This window comes from Ptychodera flava, chromosome 10 (genome assembly GCF_041260155.1).
Source record: "Ptychodera flava strain L36383 chromosome 10, AS_Pfla_20210202, whole genome shotgun sequence".
NCBI classification, from domain to species: domain Eukaryota; kingdom Metazoa; phylum Hemichordata; class Enteropneusta; family Ptychoderidae; genus Ptychodera; species Ptychodera flava.
In genome coordinates this window covers 35,887,268-35,904,036 of record NC_091937.1, presented here as the reverse complement: position 1 = coordinate 35,904,036, position 16,769 = coordinate 35,887,268, and the positions used below count along the sequence as shown (strand labels likewise).

The window sequence follows — 16,769 nt, the reverse complement described above, 5'->3', positions numbered from 1 at the left end:
CTAACTGCAGGCGGTATCCCCGTAGCATATTGACCTTATGTCACCTTTTGAATTCTCTGTACGCAAACAGCGTACGTAGCTACTAATGTGTCGGCAAGAGGATACGTTTGCCTGCAAACCAGAGCCAATACTTCGGACGATGGAATAAATAAAAAATCCAAAGCTACGTCCATTGAATGGCACGGCCAAGGCGGTGAAGGACGTTGCCTGGCTTGAACTTGCAGAGCTGAAGCCCAGCTTAGTACGTCGGACACCAGTTTGTAATGGTATTTCCGAGTCGTTCATATCCGTTCCATCGGAGGAACAAGTCGAGCCGTCCCGTCAAAATACGTTCTCATTTTCAGTCACGCACAACTGAATAAGTGACTTTCGTCTCGCACCATCGGCATATCTGCCAACGTTTGCAAGAGGTAGCCTTCTAGATTAGCATTGCCGAGTTGGTCAAGTTCGGCAGCAATCTCTATAGTGCCAGGCAGCCAAGTACGTCCAACTCCGCCAGAAAACGTCACCATGCTATCCTGCCAAGTCCGCAAAAAAGCGGTAAAAAAAACCCAGCCCCCCTCGGGTGTGGGGGACTGGCGGACAGGTTTCTGCACCTTTCCCTGTCTATCGACTCCCTGCGAACCCATTTCGAGGGGAAAAGGCGTTCCTTGTCAGAAAACCTCTCCTCGGATGACCCCTAAACGCACAGGGGATAGCAAAACGTAGTGCCGTCGACTTGGCAGGAAAGGGGGTACCCAAAAAGGGCCCGATTTCCACCGGGTTGGGAGAATAACGGTCACCAGTGCTTAGATTCTGGCTACACCGAATTTCAAGCGGATTTTCACCGACTTGGCAGGAAAAGGGTTAATGCACAATACTTCTTGTCATATAAAGTACTATGATTATTCTTTCAAATGCTGAGATGGTAATTTTGTTTGTTTAGGAGAGGTATAGATAGTTTGGCCAAAAAGTCATTTTGTGCAAAGGGCTGTGAAAAGTAGGTGCACTTGAGAGAGAAATAATTGAGAAATTTATTTACACAAAAAGAGCCTAAATTTCCGGAAATCCTTCAGTGACGACATTTAGCAATAAATTACGCAATTTTACCATAGAAGTGTTTAAACTACTGTATGACTGCTCCATAAGTAAGTTACAGGTCATTACCCCAATCAGCATAAATTGAATATTGGGGTATAAAAATGTTGGGGAGGGAGATTACAATGTGTAATAGGTAGAAGCTACAGCAAAATTTGAAACTTGGTACCGGTAAATTAAAAGAATGAGAAAATGCTACATAGGTAAATGGGATGGATGTATGGAAATATCACAAGCTTGATCCTGGAAAAAACATCTCTCCATAGACCCATACGTGTTCAAACTGGTCATGGTAGAAAGAATTATCTACCAGTAATGTACAATATCACTAGCTTGGAAAATCTCAAACCAAATTCACAGTAAAACATTTACAATGTTTGTACCTCAATAAAATTTAAGCTTGGTTATGTATTTAGCAAAGTCACTAGTTAGCTAACTGTACATTTGTTTGTTTAATGAGCCAGTTGCTGATTACTTTTGATAATTTTTGTATTTATTTTTGATTTTGATGTCAACTATAGGTTCTTTTTCTGCTTCTCAAAGCATATTGAGATACACAGTATTCAGCTTGTCAGCTCAATGTGTGTATGTCATCAATGTGTGTATGTCATCAATGTGTGTATGTCATCAATGTGTGTATGTCATCATTATTGTTGGCAAGTGTACTCTGGTCTGGACTAAAACTCAAATGTAAACAATAACAACTAATTCTGCACATATTGATGCTGTGTTTGCAACTGAACATTGGGTCTTTTGCCATGCTTTAGGGAGCAGAACATGGACTTGCAATTGACAAACAAAAAAGTAGAAAAATAGCAGAAGTTACTGCTACTAGCAAATGTTGATTATGTGGTCTTGACCCACATGAGTAGTTTTGATTGCTGACTGTTTTGTTTGATGAGAAGGTAACGTTGTGAGTTAAAATCTGATTGAGAAATTGCTGAATTCACAGTCCTACCTTTATTCGTTTGAGAATGTCACCAAATATCGGTGTGTCTTCTATCAGATCTTCAAAGATACCACCAAAGAGTTGAAGCCGATGGAAATTTGGAGCGCCACTTCGATGAACTTCATCCAATGTCATCAATAACTGAAAACAAAAAGAGTGTAGCCAATAAATAACTTAAATACCTTTAGTCATTGATAGTGAGGTATCACAGGGATGGAAATACTTTTTTATTTCTTGTGGCAAAAGTTTGCCACCAGATATAAAATCAGGTGGCAATTATGAAAAATCTGGTGGCAGTTTAATACATCATGGGATCGGTGTAATACAACATTTTGTCCTTGCCACATACTCATTCTAATTTCTAAATTCTTGAAAATATTGTGAGTACACGTCACAAAAAGTCAACCCATACTGCAGGCCTCGAAAAAAAAAAATTTCAAACTTACTAACCGTGGGACACGTGAATTTCATTTTTACTTGCCCGAGAGGAAAATTTACTTACCCTAAATTTCTAATAACTGTACCAGTAATTTATAACAGAGAGCAAGAGTTTGGCCATATGAAGTGAATTCAAAGAGGGAAAAAACAGATTCAAACATGAACTACATCTTGTTAAAATGAAGGACTATTACCAAATCTGAAATGTCGCAGAAGAAATGTGAGAATACTTTAGTCTTTTCTGTAGAGTTGGCCATCTAGAAAACATCTTTGAATTTTGGATTTTTCCACAACCTAATCCAAATTAAAATCTTTGCATAAGAGTAATAAGATTGCGTGATTTACAATGTGCATGGCTGGCTGCTGCTCTTTATTATCAAGATGAGATCACTAACAACTGCTCTGCTAGTGTTTATCTGCCAATGCATACTCACATGTACATCTGCAACCCTTTTTGTTTACATGTTTGCTCACTGAGCACAGCAATCTTTGAAAGTTTTATTTTGATAAATGTATTCGTCAAGAGAGCAGATTCAAGTTTCGTTTTCGTTACTCTTCAGTGCAGATTTGTTTTCTGTAAGTGAGAGCCGATCCCTAACAACCCAGGTCACGTAATTTGAAACTGTGTGCATCTCACGCACTACGTATAGCTGCAATATGTGACCTCCTTGGTCGACTGAGCCCGTTTCGACTACGATGTAAACTTGTACTTTTTCAACTGGGTGTTGATTTACGTTGAACAGTAAGCATTGCCGAGATCCATGGCTTCGAATAAGTTTACATCCATTTACCAAGCACATGGTGCAATTACACTATCGCGTGAAGCCGATCGACTGTGATACGACTCATACACTTGCACAAAGAGAATGGCAACCCCTATCAAGAGCATACCACTTTACCGCACACATACAAAACAGTGATGAGTTCACTCCGTGTCGTCGGAGAGAACATGTCGCAAAACTCTGTTTTTACGACTTTTTGTGTTGTACGACAGCAAGAACGATTATTTTACAATGTCGGGCGGATTTTCAAGGGTTTTCAGAAAAAACTTCTGAAAGTTGAAGGACTTACAATGATTGTAGGCGTGTACAGACCTAATGAAATACGTTTTCAAGCTTGAATTGTCCAGAGCTTAGTGAATTCAACCGCTGGTGCACTTGCCTGTCGGACGGGAAGCATATTGATTTTACTTGCCCGAACCCAAAATTCACTAGCCACGGGCGTCGGGCGATAGGAATGTTTGAGCCCTGTACTGGCTAATGAATTGCAAGTATTTATTATTATTTAATTCATGCAGGCTGCAGTTTGGCTTTGTTTTCAAAATGTCACAACATGCTTTTATCTTGTGCTGTATGACTGCATATGCGGCTATCACAAAGGGCAACAACATGTCAAGTGTACAAAAGCTGCTGTCATCGATATGGAGATTAGCCAATCACAAGTTTTGATTCACGCTATGTTTTCATTCATGCAAAAATGTCGCAATAAGTATGGGTTTTTTTTGCTAATGAGTTTTTCCGCCGTCAGACAACGCGTGTTCATTCAGTGTTCCAATATTCAAGCCGTAGGATCAATGACATGATGACCCAAAATTTAGTGGCAGAAAAATACCACCAGAAAAAAATTTTGGTGGCAGATTGACAGTTTTTGGTGGCAAATGCCACCATTGCCACCGATTATTTCGGACACTGTATCAGTGTAATTACTCCACAAATTGTTTGGTGAATGTGAGAAATACTGTAAGAGTCATGCAAATATCTTACAATTTCACTGGTTACAAACTTTAAGGTACATGTACATTGTACACCTGTGGTATACTCTGTACAGAACTATATGCCTCAAAACTGGAAGATCTAAATATTTGCTCAAAATTTCCGAATGCCAAATGCTCAAGCATTCCTTTTCCAAATAGGAATACTGAGCTACTGATATGAGCAGTAGAAATGTAATGAATGACTCTCGTACACTAGCGTCTGTAATAAAAATCACAGTAGTAGAAGTAATAATACTGGTATAACTGTTATTGCTGATGCTAGTGTATGGAATCATATTAATAATGTTGTTTTGTATTTGGTAGCATGTGCCTTGAAAACGAAAGACTAAAATTTTCCTTAACAACACTCTCAATCATCCTCTTACCAAATCAAGAATAAAAATCAGGCGTCACCATGCAAAGTTTGGTACTAGAAAAGCAAATTATCTAACAATTACCAATATTTGAAATTCAACATGGCCACCATCCCTGTGCTAAGTCTACGGTATAGAGAAAAATAGCGCCAATGGCACTTGATCACAACTGGCACATTGTGAAACTACTCTATCTCTGGGTACACCTGTACATGAAATACTGAATGGGTAGGTGCTGCGGGTTTGGAGTTTGTCAGTAAATGCACACAGAAAACAAAGTCCCGAAGTAGCGAATTCCAGCCATTTTCAAACCACACTGTTTGTCAGTGGGGTAGGCAATATTCGCAAAAATCACATTTCCAGGTTAATAGACTATGTTTTACGAAATCACACGTCCTTATTACAAAATAAAACGATCTTTGTCTTTAAATCAATGCGCCAGTAAACAGGTCCAGCAGCTAGTTATGTCATCAAGTCTGTAATGTTAAGGGTCATAACAAATGTGAGAAATCTAAAACATTAAATATGTTGTTTTTTATCAATTTTATTACCAAAAGCGCATGAAAATCTCTGATACTTTGAATCAGCCATCCTGCATATTTGTAACATTCATCAAAATCTCATTTCTGTTCCACAACTCATTAAATAGTCCACAATGCAGGATTGGTGTACATTCCAAAACTACATATATGAAAGACCCCTAAAATCAATTAGTTAAAGGGGGATTAGAAATTTCCCAAACTATCTAACTGCTGCTCCGTTTGGCTCCATTTTTCTGAATCGGAACCTTGGAATTAGTCTGAATATCTCTACCAAATATCAATGCAGTCTGTTCAGCGGTTTTTGACTTTTTGTCGTTTACGGAAAATGGACACTGTCCACCACCGGTTGAAGCTAACCCTATATCACAACTTCCAGATGTGATAATGACCTATGGTCATTATGTTAAAAAATACCGCCAATGGCGCTTGGACATAATGACCGCCTAGTATTATCGGCATTTATCAACAACCACACTCACTGTGAATTAGACAGACCACAAAGTCAATGAGCAACATATAGCTGAAAGACTATTTTTCACATTGCGATTTTAAGCTCATTTTTATGAGAAAAGAGACATGTATATGTATATGGAGAAAAAGCAGAAGACAATAATTATTTGTAAATTGTTTGTTAAGTGACAATCATATAGCATCTCTTGAAATTTTGTGGTTATAAGGTATAACAGTAGTGTAAGAATAATGAGGTATGAATAAGTTAGTAAAGCTAAGTTGACAGTAATTAAGATTACAAAATTATACACTAAGCTGGGGAAATCTGATTGAAATAAATGTTGAAAAGTAGCAAAGTCATGGTCATCTTTTGTCTAATACCTCGTGTAAGTTCATGAACTTTACATAAATCTTGCTATGGATTTGTTGCTAATGGGCAATAACTGTGTTTCAGATCATTTGAGAGCAATCTATCCATGACAGGTTTAAATTGTAATATACTTCTATTTAAAAGGAGAGAAACTTCTCAAATAATTTTTTTCCCTGTAATTTGCTGTGAGAACACATGGACAGATGCTCAGGACTCTATGCTGGTGCTACCTTGATAACTAACCTACAACTTGTAACGTCATTGTCTAACCTGTTCACCCCAATTTCCTGTAGACAGGTCCACACTCTCCATTGATAACAATTGGTTTGGGCCATACCATTGTAGTGAAAGACTGTAACATGTGAGGTTGTGGATACTTAATCTCTGGAATGTCAAAGTCTGTATATTGACTCAAGGATGTTTACTTAACAAATGCCTAGGGTCATCTCAAAAGTGAGAATCTAAACTATGAAATATGTTTTTTTTAATGCTTTTGATGCCCAAAAGACCATAGAAATCTCTTATACTTCGAATCAGCCATCCTGCATATTTCTAACATTCATCAAAACCTCATTTCTGTTCAACAATCATAAAACAGTCCACAATCCAGGATTGGTGTACATTCCAAAACTACATATATGAAAGACCCCTAAAATCAATTAGATAAAAAGGGGGGTTAGAAATTTCCCAAAACTATCTAACCGGCGCTCCGTTTGGCTCCATTTTTCCGAATTGGAACCTTGGAACCAGTCTATGTATCGGTATCAAATATCAGTGCAGTCTGTTCAGCAGTTTTTGACTTTTTGTCGTTTACGGAAATGGACGACATCAAACACCGGTTGAAACCACCTCTATATCACAACTTCCAGTTGTGATAAAAATGAGATTTTCAATTTTCAATACTCCAAGAGCTTTACAATGAGCCCCCAAAAGGGTAGATCAGAAAAGAATTGTAAAAGTTTTGAGTCCAAATATCTGTCCCTGGGGTGAATTCTACCTTTCTTAAAGGTCTGGTGAAATGGTCCCGTTCGTGTGACTGAATATCTTCCAGGGGGTCAATACTATTACACTCGCAACAGAATTGCAACCTAAAAGTACGCGCAAGTGTTAATTTTTTTGATATTTCTATGCGCGGCTTTCATGGGGTCATTTTGCGACACTCAGGTCACGCCCATAGCGGGGATAATGGTTGGCCGTCTGTGACGTCATTGGTGTGTTCATTTACATCGAATAGCGGTCCAACGCCGCCTTATCTCTGCCCGGTATCCGCTAACAAAACACTGTTCGCGCTGCCCATTTGCCACGTTCGCCAATGCAAATCGAAATCCGAAGTGGCGAAAAAAAATCGATCCTAATTCGCCACAGCGGCGAAACTGATTTTTGTTTAAAAAATATGGTAAAATAAAGAAAAAACGTGGGTTTTTTAGTCTTTTGTTTAATCTGCGCTTCTCTCTCGGCGATTCGCAAAAACTGTGTCTACTTCCGTATTATTGCGTTCTTTCCGTCGTACGTATTTGCAATCGTGCCAAGTCTCGCGAGAGATTTGACGTCATTTAGTCTAGTGTACAGCATGCATGCATAAATAGCTCTCGCGAGAATTGAAACTAAGACACACGCAATCGAGCCCTCGACATAAATTTGACGTCATTTTGTCTAGTGTACAGCGGGCATAGGAACGCTCGCTCGCGAGAATTGAAACTTTTGCTATACATAGCAGACATACGCATTTTAATCGAGGCAACAAGGTTCGGTGTTGCAGTTGATTTACATTGCGGTCTAGATGTTCTGTGTTGTGGATTTTCATCACGGTCTTCAACATTCCATGTTGCGGTCGATTTGCATCGCGGTCCTCGTGGTCCGGTATTCCCCGTTGAAGTTCAATTTAATTACCGTCCCAACGACGCGTTCCATGTTGCTGTCGATTTGTATCAAGGAGGACTCTACCTCCATGATTGGTATCGCGATCTCTACGTTCCGTGTTGTTGTTCGTTTTAATGGTAGTCTCAACCTTCCGTGTTGTGGTTGTACTTGTAGTGCATTTTAATCACGGTCCCATTTACGTTTTAAGTTACTGTCGATTTGCATTGCGGTCTCGACGTTCCGTGTTGTAGACAAGTGCATTTTAATGGCAGTCACAACGTTCAGTGTTGGTGTTCATGCTGTTGATTTGCATTGCGGTCCCAACCTTCTGTGTAGCGAGTAGCGAGGCAGGCTCAGCCGAGGGACCGTGGCCGATCGTACGAACCAGCAGAGACAAGCACATCCTATGGTTCAAACACTCAACACTTGACGGGAACTTAAAATAATTTACAGTTGAGCCGTTCATGTTCTTGCCGCTGTCACAGCCACCAAAAGAACAACGTTCTCCCATAGTGAATGAGGACACTATCCTGATCATGTAAGCGGAAACCCTAGAAGTTACCCCCCGTAGGGAGCTTACGGAGGTGTGAAATACTTTAGTTCCCGTTATGAGATACGGCGTCGGGCAAACTTCGGAAAGCCGAAAAAAGTCGACTGGAGAGGCTCGGGGGACACGCCCACATTGCATTTTTCTTTTGCCATATTTCATAATCACGCGCGCTAAACGAAAAAAGAAATGAATGTAACTGTTTTATAGACCATCAACTGTATTTCTGTGATTTTGCAACATGGGCATTTCACCAGACCTTTAATAGATCTACCTAATAGAGAACATCTTCACGTAGTACATTTTACTGCAAATGAACAGGTACAGACCAAAGACAGTTTTGAAGTACCTAAATGGTAAACACTTTCCCGCCTAAGAATCTTGAAGAATACTATAGTTGCCGAACAGTCTTTTCACCTATGACTTAAGATGTGGTGATTAAGAAGAGATGTAGGATATTGATTGCTTTGAGAATACCAATTCCCATGTCATTATTCAGAGAGTTAATATTTTATCATTTCATACTGATTTCCACAGAACTAATTACCTACACTACTGAGTAACCTTCTGCAGTACAGCTGAAATTTTCAGCCATTTCTCTCACATAATATTAAACTGGCTAAAAAATCTAGTAGTCCATATGGTCTACTGTGACACACAAGATTTTCTCATTGTTTAGTGCTCCGTTAGATTTCATGTTTGATTTTTTTTTTCATGAAATTAGTTCTGTTAGTAAACTCTCAAGATCATGTCATTGCACTGTGTTCAACTTGTCCAGGCACTTTTTACTGGAATGAAATTAATAACAAAAATTGGGAGCTACTGTCCCTTTTCAAGAATACTTCACAAGTATTGGTATCTACAAAGATTAACGCTTAAAGGTCAATAGTTCTCTCTTCATTAGAAGTAAATCTTTGTCCTAGTACCCTGCAAAATGCTAGTGAAGAAGCCTGAGACACACATTACATGTACTATCATCTTTTGATCAGTAAAGGTTAAATTCCCTATGTTATCATTCAAGTTCAATCATGCATGACAGACCTAGTAGCTTTTCCAAAGCAACAAAGCCCATCATCACTTTCTCTTTATCCTCTTGAACATTAGATAATTACCTTTTTGAGTCTAGTCAATGGCATAATGACAGCACAATTACAAGTCGACAAGGTCTCTTTCATAGGCTGTGAGTGTGAGGGTTGTCATCAGTTGGACTCTCATAGAATAAAGATCTACACTGAAGTTGCTCATGTGTAATTCATATGTACATACTGCAACGCTACACATTTACAAGACTACCTATCAGATCTCTCTTGGGGACTCAAAGTGCCTTCAACTTGAATTATCCCCTGACATGTAACATCATAACATGATAACACTGCGTTCAAGACAACTCACATTTCTGACTTCAATATGGTGTTGTGAGGAATGTACATCTGACAAACATTTCACACAAAAAATGCATGAGCTAAATACAATTTAAAACACGCAAATATATGAAGAATTACACAAATCACCAGGATGGCAAATTTTTGCCTTTGGTGTTCTATTGGTTGGCCAGTATGGTAAACTTTTAAGATGGGCACTGTCACAGTAATTTATTTTCATCCTGTTTTATAGCCACTAATATATAAACTGCATGATAATTATATTCTGCCTGCTACATATTTGGCGAGTAGGTGTATCATGAGAAGGAAATTAAAAACAGCGGGAGATACTGCAATCTCCAGGCAATGTGGGCGGACTACCCTTTGATGAATGCTACATGGGTCTCTATTGATCAGTACTTCTAGCTATGACTTGTGTTGGTAAAGTGACAAAATGGTACCAATTATTGAAGATAAAATCATGTTGTGAAACACATCAGGATAACTGATACATGTAATACTACTGCTACACATACACACTTGAAATAGACCTAGCAAATTTACAGGTATACAGTTTGTATGTGTCACTGTCACTTGTATAGTTTAAAACCTAGTAGAAGGTATTGTCATATCTCAAACCTGAGGGTGTCAATTTCATTTCATTAACAGTACAGCCAAAACTCAATACCAGTATATCAAGTAACCCACATATCCTAAAAATACCGTCAAGGACACTATGTGCTCACATTCGGTTTGAATTGGTCCATTTGAGAAATATTTAAACCAGGAAAAAAAGAATGACAAAAGCAAATAAGGTCTCCAACTTAGGTACTTGAGGTCATCTTTGGGAACATGCATATCAACTTCTATAGCAATGGGAGAAGCAGATCCTAAATACATTTAAGCAAATGTCAACAACAAAAAACAGAGAAGGCTTGATAAAAAGAAAAGGTGGGAGCGGGCAAAAATTGCACAAGGGATCTGGTAAAAAAGTAATGCTACATCACCAATCTTCTAGACCCTACCCCCTCCTGAATATCAAATGTTCCGCCCCTTGGTATTACATAAGACCAAATGACAGGAAGTACATTTACAACCTTGGAGATTTTTTAATCAATGCCATGAGTGTTATCATTCTCATGTAAACAGCACTTAAGGTAGTAACAGATTATCCTGGATCCAAATTTCTCATCAGTTCTTGTATGTCTTACATAGAAAAGTTGCAAAAATTGGTCCAAAATGAAAAAAATCACCTAAGCTTTGTTTTCTGGATCAAATTTTTCTACAAATTGATACCAAATATGACAAAATTATGTTCACAGCCTTCAAAACTGTCTCACAACATATCCTGGGTTGGTGTAGGTCATTTAAGGTCACAAACTGAGAAAATTACCTGAAATATACAAATTTGGGGGTTTCCCAACACTTTCAGGAGAAAATTTATCTAACAATATCTTTCAGGACTTTATACCAAATTACAAAGCTATCAAACAAGGGACTTTGTACGTTACAAAGCTATCAAACACGTAATTTTGAGAACAAGTTTTCTTGACCAAAAATGACAACATTGTCTTAAAAATACAAATTTGTATATTTCAGGACAATTTCAACATATCTAACTATTGTCATCTCTGTACGTCTGTGTACCAAATATGAAAGCTGTCTGTCCAGGGGTTTTAAAAAGGAAATACTGTTTAAGATTTTTTGACCAAAAATGACAAAATTGCTAAAAATAGTAATTTTCCCAATTTTGTCATAATTTCAACAAATTAGAACAGTAACACCCTTGCAAAGAGACAACCAAAATTTGGGAGCGATTGAGCTGGCGGTTTCAGAGAAGAAGAATTTTTACTGAAAATGAGAAAAATCACCAAAAAATTCAGCAAAAATACAAAATTAAGGATATTATCACAATATTTATAAAACTGTATAAGGTTCACCTAAGGTACTTGCACACAAATATGCCTACTGATACCTTTTGGTTGTAAGTCTACTTTAAACATAGACAAAGACTTCCAGACAAAGACTGCAATACTGCAAGCTAAGTATTTCTGTGCCCTGATACCAGAGGAAGTCATGAAACCAATCAGTTTTATTGCCAATGCACTCATGTTCCATGTCCAATTTTTGTTGGCAAAAGACTGGGAAAATTTACTGATGGTTAAAATTTCATGCCATCAACTTCAATTGCATCAAACCGGCTTCTTTTTGTTTACCGGTATGATGTCAGATTCTGTGAGGCAGAATGCTGATTCAGAATGCAAAACAAGATTGCAGTCACCTGACATTACACCTAGCTTGGATAGCTTCTAAGCTCTCAAAGACCAGATATGTGATTTGCATGAAATTAATGATGGTGAACACATGGGTAAAAGGTTTCTGTTGGTGATAAATCTAAGTCAAAATTTTGTTTGTAATTGTTTGAGTGTGTCAGACAGAGAGCGCAATAAATTAATAGATAAGGATAAACAAACTTTCACATTCAAAGGTTTGTGTGTACATCTTAGAGGCATGCAAACATTCTTGAAACTTTTATCAAAAAGGTATCGGAACAAAATGGCTTTTTGCAATTTTATTAATAATTAATATTTTTGTAAATATCAACTCTGCCAGCATTATATTACAAATGTGATTGAGTCCAAAAGATATTAAGTCATGTCATATTTTGATGTCTGCAGGAAGGAAAGTGAAAATGAAAGCTTGGCAGCGCCACAAACTCTACAAATTGCTTATATTTGTCTCTTTCTACCTATCATTATAGTATTACACCTACACAGTGTTTTTGTCATGATGATTCTACCAAACAGACCCAAGCACATTTTACCTCGTTATGACAAAGTCTACCTGCTACTTAAGTTTCTCAGTCTACTAATGTGGTGAATATAAAAATAAATTAAAACTATTTTAATATTACACGTGAAAAAATATCATTTTGAAAAACTCCAATGAATGTTGAAGAATGGAGAAAAACAAATAGAATGATTATTTTTTATGATGTTGTACAATTTCATTCAGTTTGGGCTTTGCATCAAATTTCCACAACAAAAAAAATATAATGTACCAATGTGTGCATGCACTTTTACATGTGGAACAGTTCGTATACTGGCTCACTGGCATGTTTAGAAGCATTGCCTTGAGAGTTAACATGCAGCAAAACAACATTATAAACAATCCACTGACCTCTACACAGGAATCCTACATCAGGATTTTGAAACCACACATCACGTGAACTTGAAAGACAACTGAGGATAGACTATTTCACATAAATATACTGCGACACATACTGTGGACTACTGTGACTGCACAGTGTGGGAGGACACACTGGTCTAGTGTTGAAGTGAATATAGTCACACAAAAACATTGTGTACGCATTACTCAAGTTAGACTCCCTAACTTAATGATAATTTTTTTTCTCAATAAAAGGTACGTTTTATTCTGACTTCAAATAAATCAAGTGATAAACTGCAACTGACAATAATCTCAAACCTCTTCACTTTACATGTTAAACATTCTAATTAGGGTAATTAATGCCAAACGACCATGAAATATGTCTTAAAATGACACACATAACAGAAATATGAAAATTATGATTAATTTGAAAATGCAAAATATGCAAAAGTTTGTTTTCCTATACCCAAGTCAACTCCTACAAGTATTGTGAATTCATATTTTCAGTGTGACAAGATTTGATAATTCAGTGATTCTGACAAAGGAGTGATTCTGATCTATAACAGCAGTTGGATTCTGACAGTGACATACAGTATGTTTATGGAACTTGACGTACCGGGTAGATAGTGTATTTTAAACACAGAAATTGGTTGGATTTCTGTTCTGTGACAGCTAGTGGTTAGATTCTGTTTGTAACAGCAGTTGGACCTCTTGGAATTTTTTTTTACAGAGGTTTGATTTCTGTGTTGTGACAGAGGTTGAATTTCCATTTTCTGGCAATAGTTGGATTATTTGTTTTAATCAAGGTACTTTATATTTGATGTACAGGGTGAGTGCCATGGTCATCAATATTTATATCAATGACACTGCAAAACAAGTCATCGTTGATGACACAGTCCCCACTTGTTAATAATGGGTACTTTGATTACATGTCCTCAGAGAGGATAGAGTCCTCTTCATTAATTAGGTCTGTGATAAAAATACTTTGATACAGATGGTGCTCAATGGCCAAGAATGAGTTCCATGGTGATGAAAACATAGAACCAATGTAGGCCACCATCCTAAAGTTCATAAAATGAGTCAACTAGGAATTAATCAACAGGATGTTGCAAAACATTTTTGCATACAATTCTAACACGTAACAGATAATCACTGGTACCATATTTCATTAAGTTTGATGCAGTATTTACAACACTATGAGATCAACATCTGTATCAAGTTTCATCACATTTGACGTTGTATTAATTTGTGGCTATATCACCCTAATTAGGAAAGTTCATTACTTATGCAATTACAAATTAATTAAAATGACACTGATAAATGTCTTTTTCAATGTTAAAGCAATGTGAGCTTAACATCAGTTAACATCTGTATAAAGTTTCATGAATTTGATGCAGTACATATTTCTTGACATATCAGCCTACTTACGAAACTTCAATAATTGACATGTTACTGCTACATGACGTGAAACAAATTGATGAGCATATGTATTAAATAGGTCAATGTCAACTTTGAATGATACTGGTGGAAATATGTCTGAGTTATGGCTCTGTACATGAAAACATTGTAATAAAATGGCTGCCTAGCGACCATATTGGATCGTATCACATAAAAATCGACGTACATATGTATGACATAGGTCAATGTCCTTGTACCAACTTTGAATAAAATCGGTTGAGATATGCCTGAGTTATGCCTCTGTATATGAAAAAATCGTAACAAAATGGCAACACAGCAGCCATATTGGATCGTATCACAAAACAAATTGACGTGCATATCTATGACATTGGTCAATGTCCTTGTACCAACTTTGAATAAAATCGGTTGAGATATGCCTGAGTTATGCCTCTGTATATGAAAAAATTGTAATAAAATGGCCGCCTAGCGGCCATATTGGATTGTATCACAAAACAAATTGACGTGCATATCTATGAAAGTGGTCAATGTCCTTGTACCAACGTTGAATAAAATCGGTTGAAACATGTCTGAGTTGTGGCTCTGTACGTGAAAAAATCGTAATAAAATGGGCACCTGGCAGCCATATTGGATCGTATCACAAAACAAATTGACGTGCATATCTATGACATTGGTCAATGTCCTTGTACCAACTTTAACAAGTCATTGTTGATGACACAGTCCCCACTTGTTAATAATGGGTACTTTGATTACATGTCCTCAGAGAGGATAGAGTCCTCTTCATTAATTAGGTCTGTGATAAAAATACTTTGATACAGATGGCGCTCAATGGCCAAGAATGAGTTCCATGGTGATGAAAACATAAAACCAATGTAGGCCACCATCCTAAAGTTCATAAAATGAGTCAACTAGGAATTAATCAACAGGATGTTGCAAAACATTTTTGCATACAATTCTATCACTTGACAGATTATCACTGGTACCATATTTCATAAAGTTTGATGCAGTATTTACAACACTATGAGATCAACATCTGTATCAAGTTTCATCACATTTGACGCTGTATTAATTTGTGGCTATATCATCCTAATTAGGAAGTTCATTACTTATGCAATTACAAATTAATTAAAATGACACTGATGTTCAATGTTCAATGTTAAAGCAATGTGACCTTAACATCAGTATAAAGTTTCATGAATTTGATGCAGTACGTATTTTCTTGACATATAAGCCTACTTACGAAAATTCAATAATTGACATGTTGCTGCTACATGACGTGAAACAAATTGACGAGCATATGTATGAAATAGGTCAATGTCCTTGTACCAACTTTGAATGATACTGGTGGAAATATGTCTGAATTATAGCTCTGTACATCTGAAAATTGTAACAAAATCACCGCCATGCAGCGATATTTGATTTTACTGTTAAAAAATCAACATGTATATGTATGACGTAAGTCAATGTACATGTACCAACTTTGAATAAGATCAGTTGAGACTTAATTGCCAGAGTTATGGCTCTCGACATGAAACAACCATAACAAAATTGCTACCATGTGGCCACATAGGACAATCTCGTGAAACCAATCGACATACATATGTATAAATAAGTCAATGTCCTTGTACCAACTTTGAATAAATTTGCTTGATACATGTCTGAGTTATGGTTCCGGACATGAAAAAATCGGAAAAAAATGGCCACACGGCGGCCATATTGGATTGTATCATAAAACAAATCAATGTGCATATGTATGACATAGGTCAATGTCCTTGTACTAAGTTTGAATAAAATCTGTGAATAAAATTAGTTGAGACATGCCCAAGTTTTGGCTAAGGACACGAAAAAATTGTAACAAAATGGCTGCCATGCAGCCATATTGGATCATATCAAGAAACAAATTGACATACATATGTATGACATAGGTTAATGTCCTTGTACCAACTTTGAATAAAATCGGTTAAGATATGCCTTAGAGTATTATGGCCCTTGACATGAAAAAATCGTAACAAAATGGCTGCAAGGCAGCCATATTGGATCGTATCACATAACACATTGACATGCATATGTATGACATTAGTTAATCTCCTTGTACCAACTTTGAATAAAATCCGTTGAAACATGTCTGAGTTATTGCTCTGTACATGAAAACATCGTAATACAATGGCTGCCTATCTAGCGGCCATATTGGATCGTATCACATAACAAATCGACGTACATATGTAAGACATAGGTCAATGTCCTTGTACCAACTTTGAATAAAATCGGTTAAGATATGCCTGAGTTATGCCTCTGCATATGAAAAAATCGTAACAAAATGGCCACTAAGCAGCCATATTGGATCGTATCACAAAACAAATTGACATGCATATCTATGACATTGGTCAATGTCCTTGTACCAACTTTGAATAAAATCGGTTAAAACATGTCTGAGTTATGGCACTGTATATGAAAATATTGTAAT

At 37.1% G+C, this 16,769-nt stretch overlaps 2 protein-coding genes across 3 annotated transcripts in view; one reads left to right on the top strand and one right to left on the bottom strand.

Annotated features, from left to right (window-relative positions):
* Positions 1-16,769, top strand: part of LOC139142665 (zinc finger-containing ubiquitin peptidase 1-like) — a 470,199-nt gene that overhangs the window by 280,474 nt on the left and 172,956 nt on the right. The gene's annotated exons all lie outside the window — the stretch shown is intronic.
* LOC139142669 (uncharacterized protein C6orf118-like) overlaps positions 1-16,769 on the bottom strand; it is an 81,797-nt gene that overhangs the window by 27,706 nt on the left and 37,322 nt on the right. For both annotated transcript variants that reach the window (XM_070712721.1, XM_070712722.1), the window contains exon 3: positions 2,036-2,167. In XM_070712721.1, the coding sequence (XP_070568822.1) occupies positions 2,036-2,167 (132 nt within the window). The remainder of the gene's footprint in view (positions 1-2,035; positions 2,168-16,769) is intronic.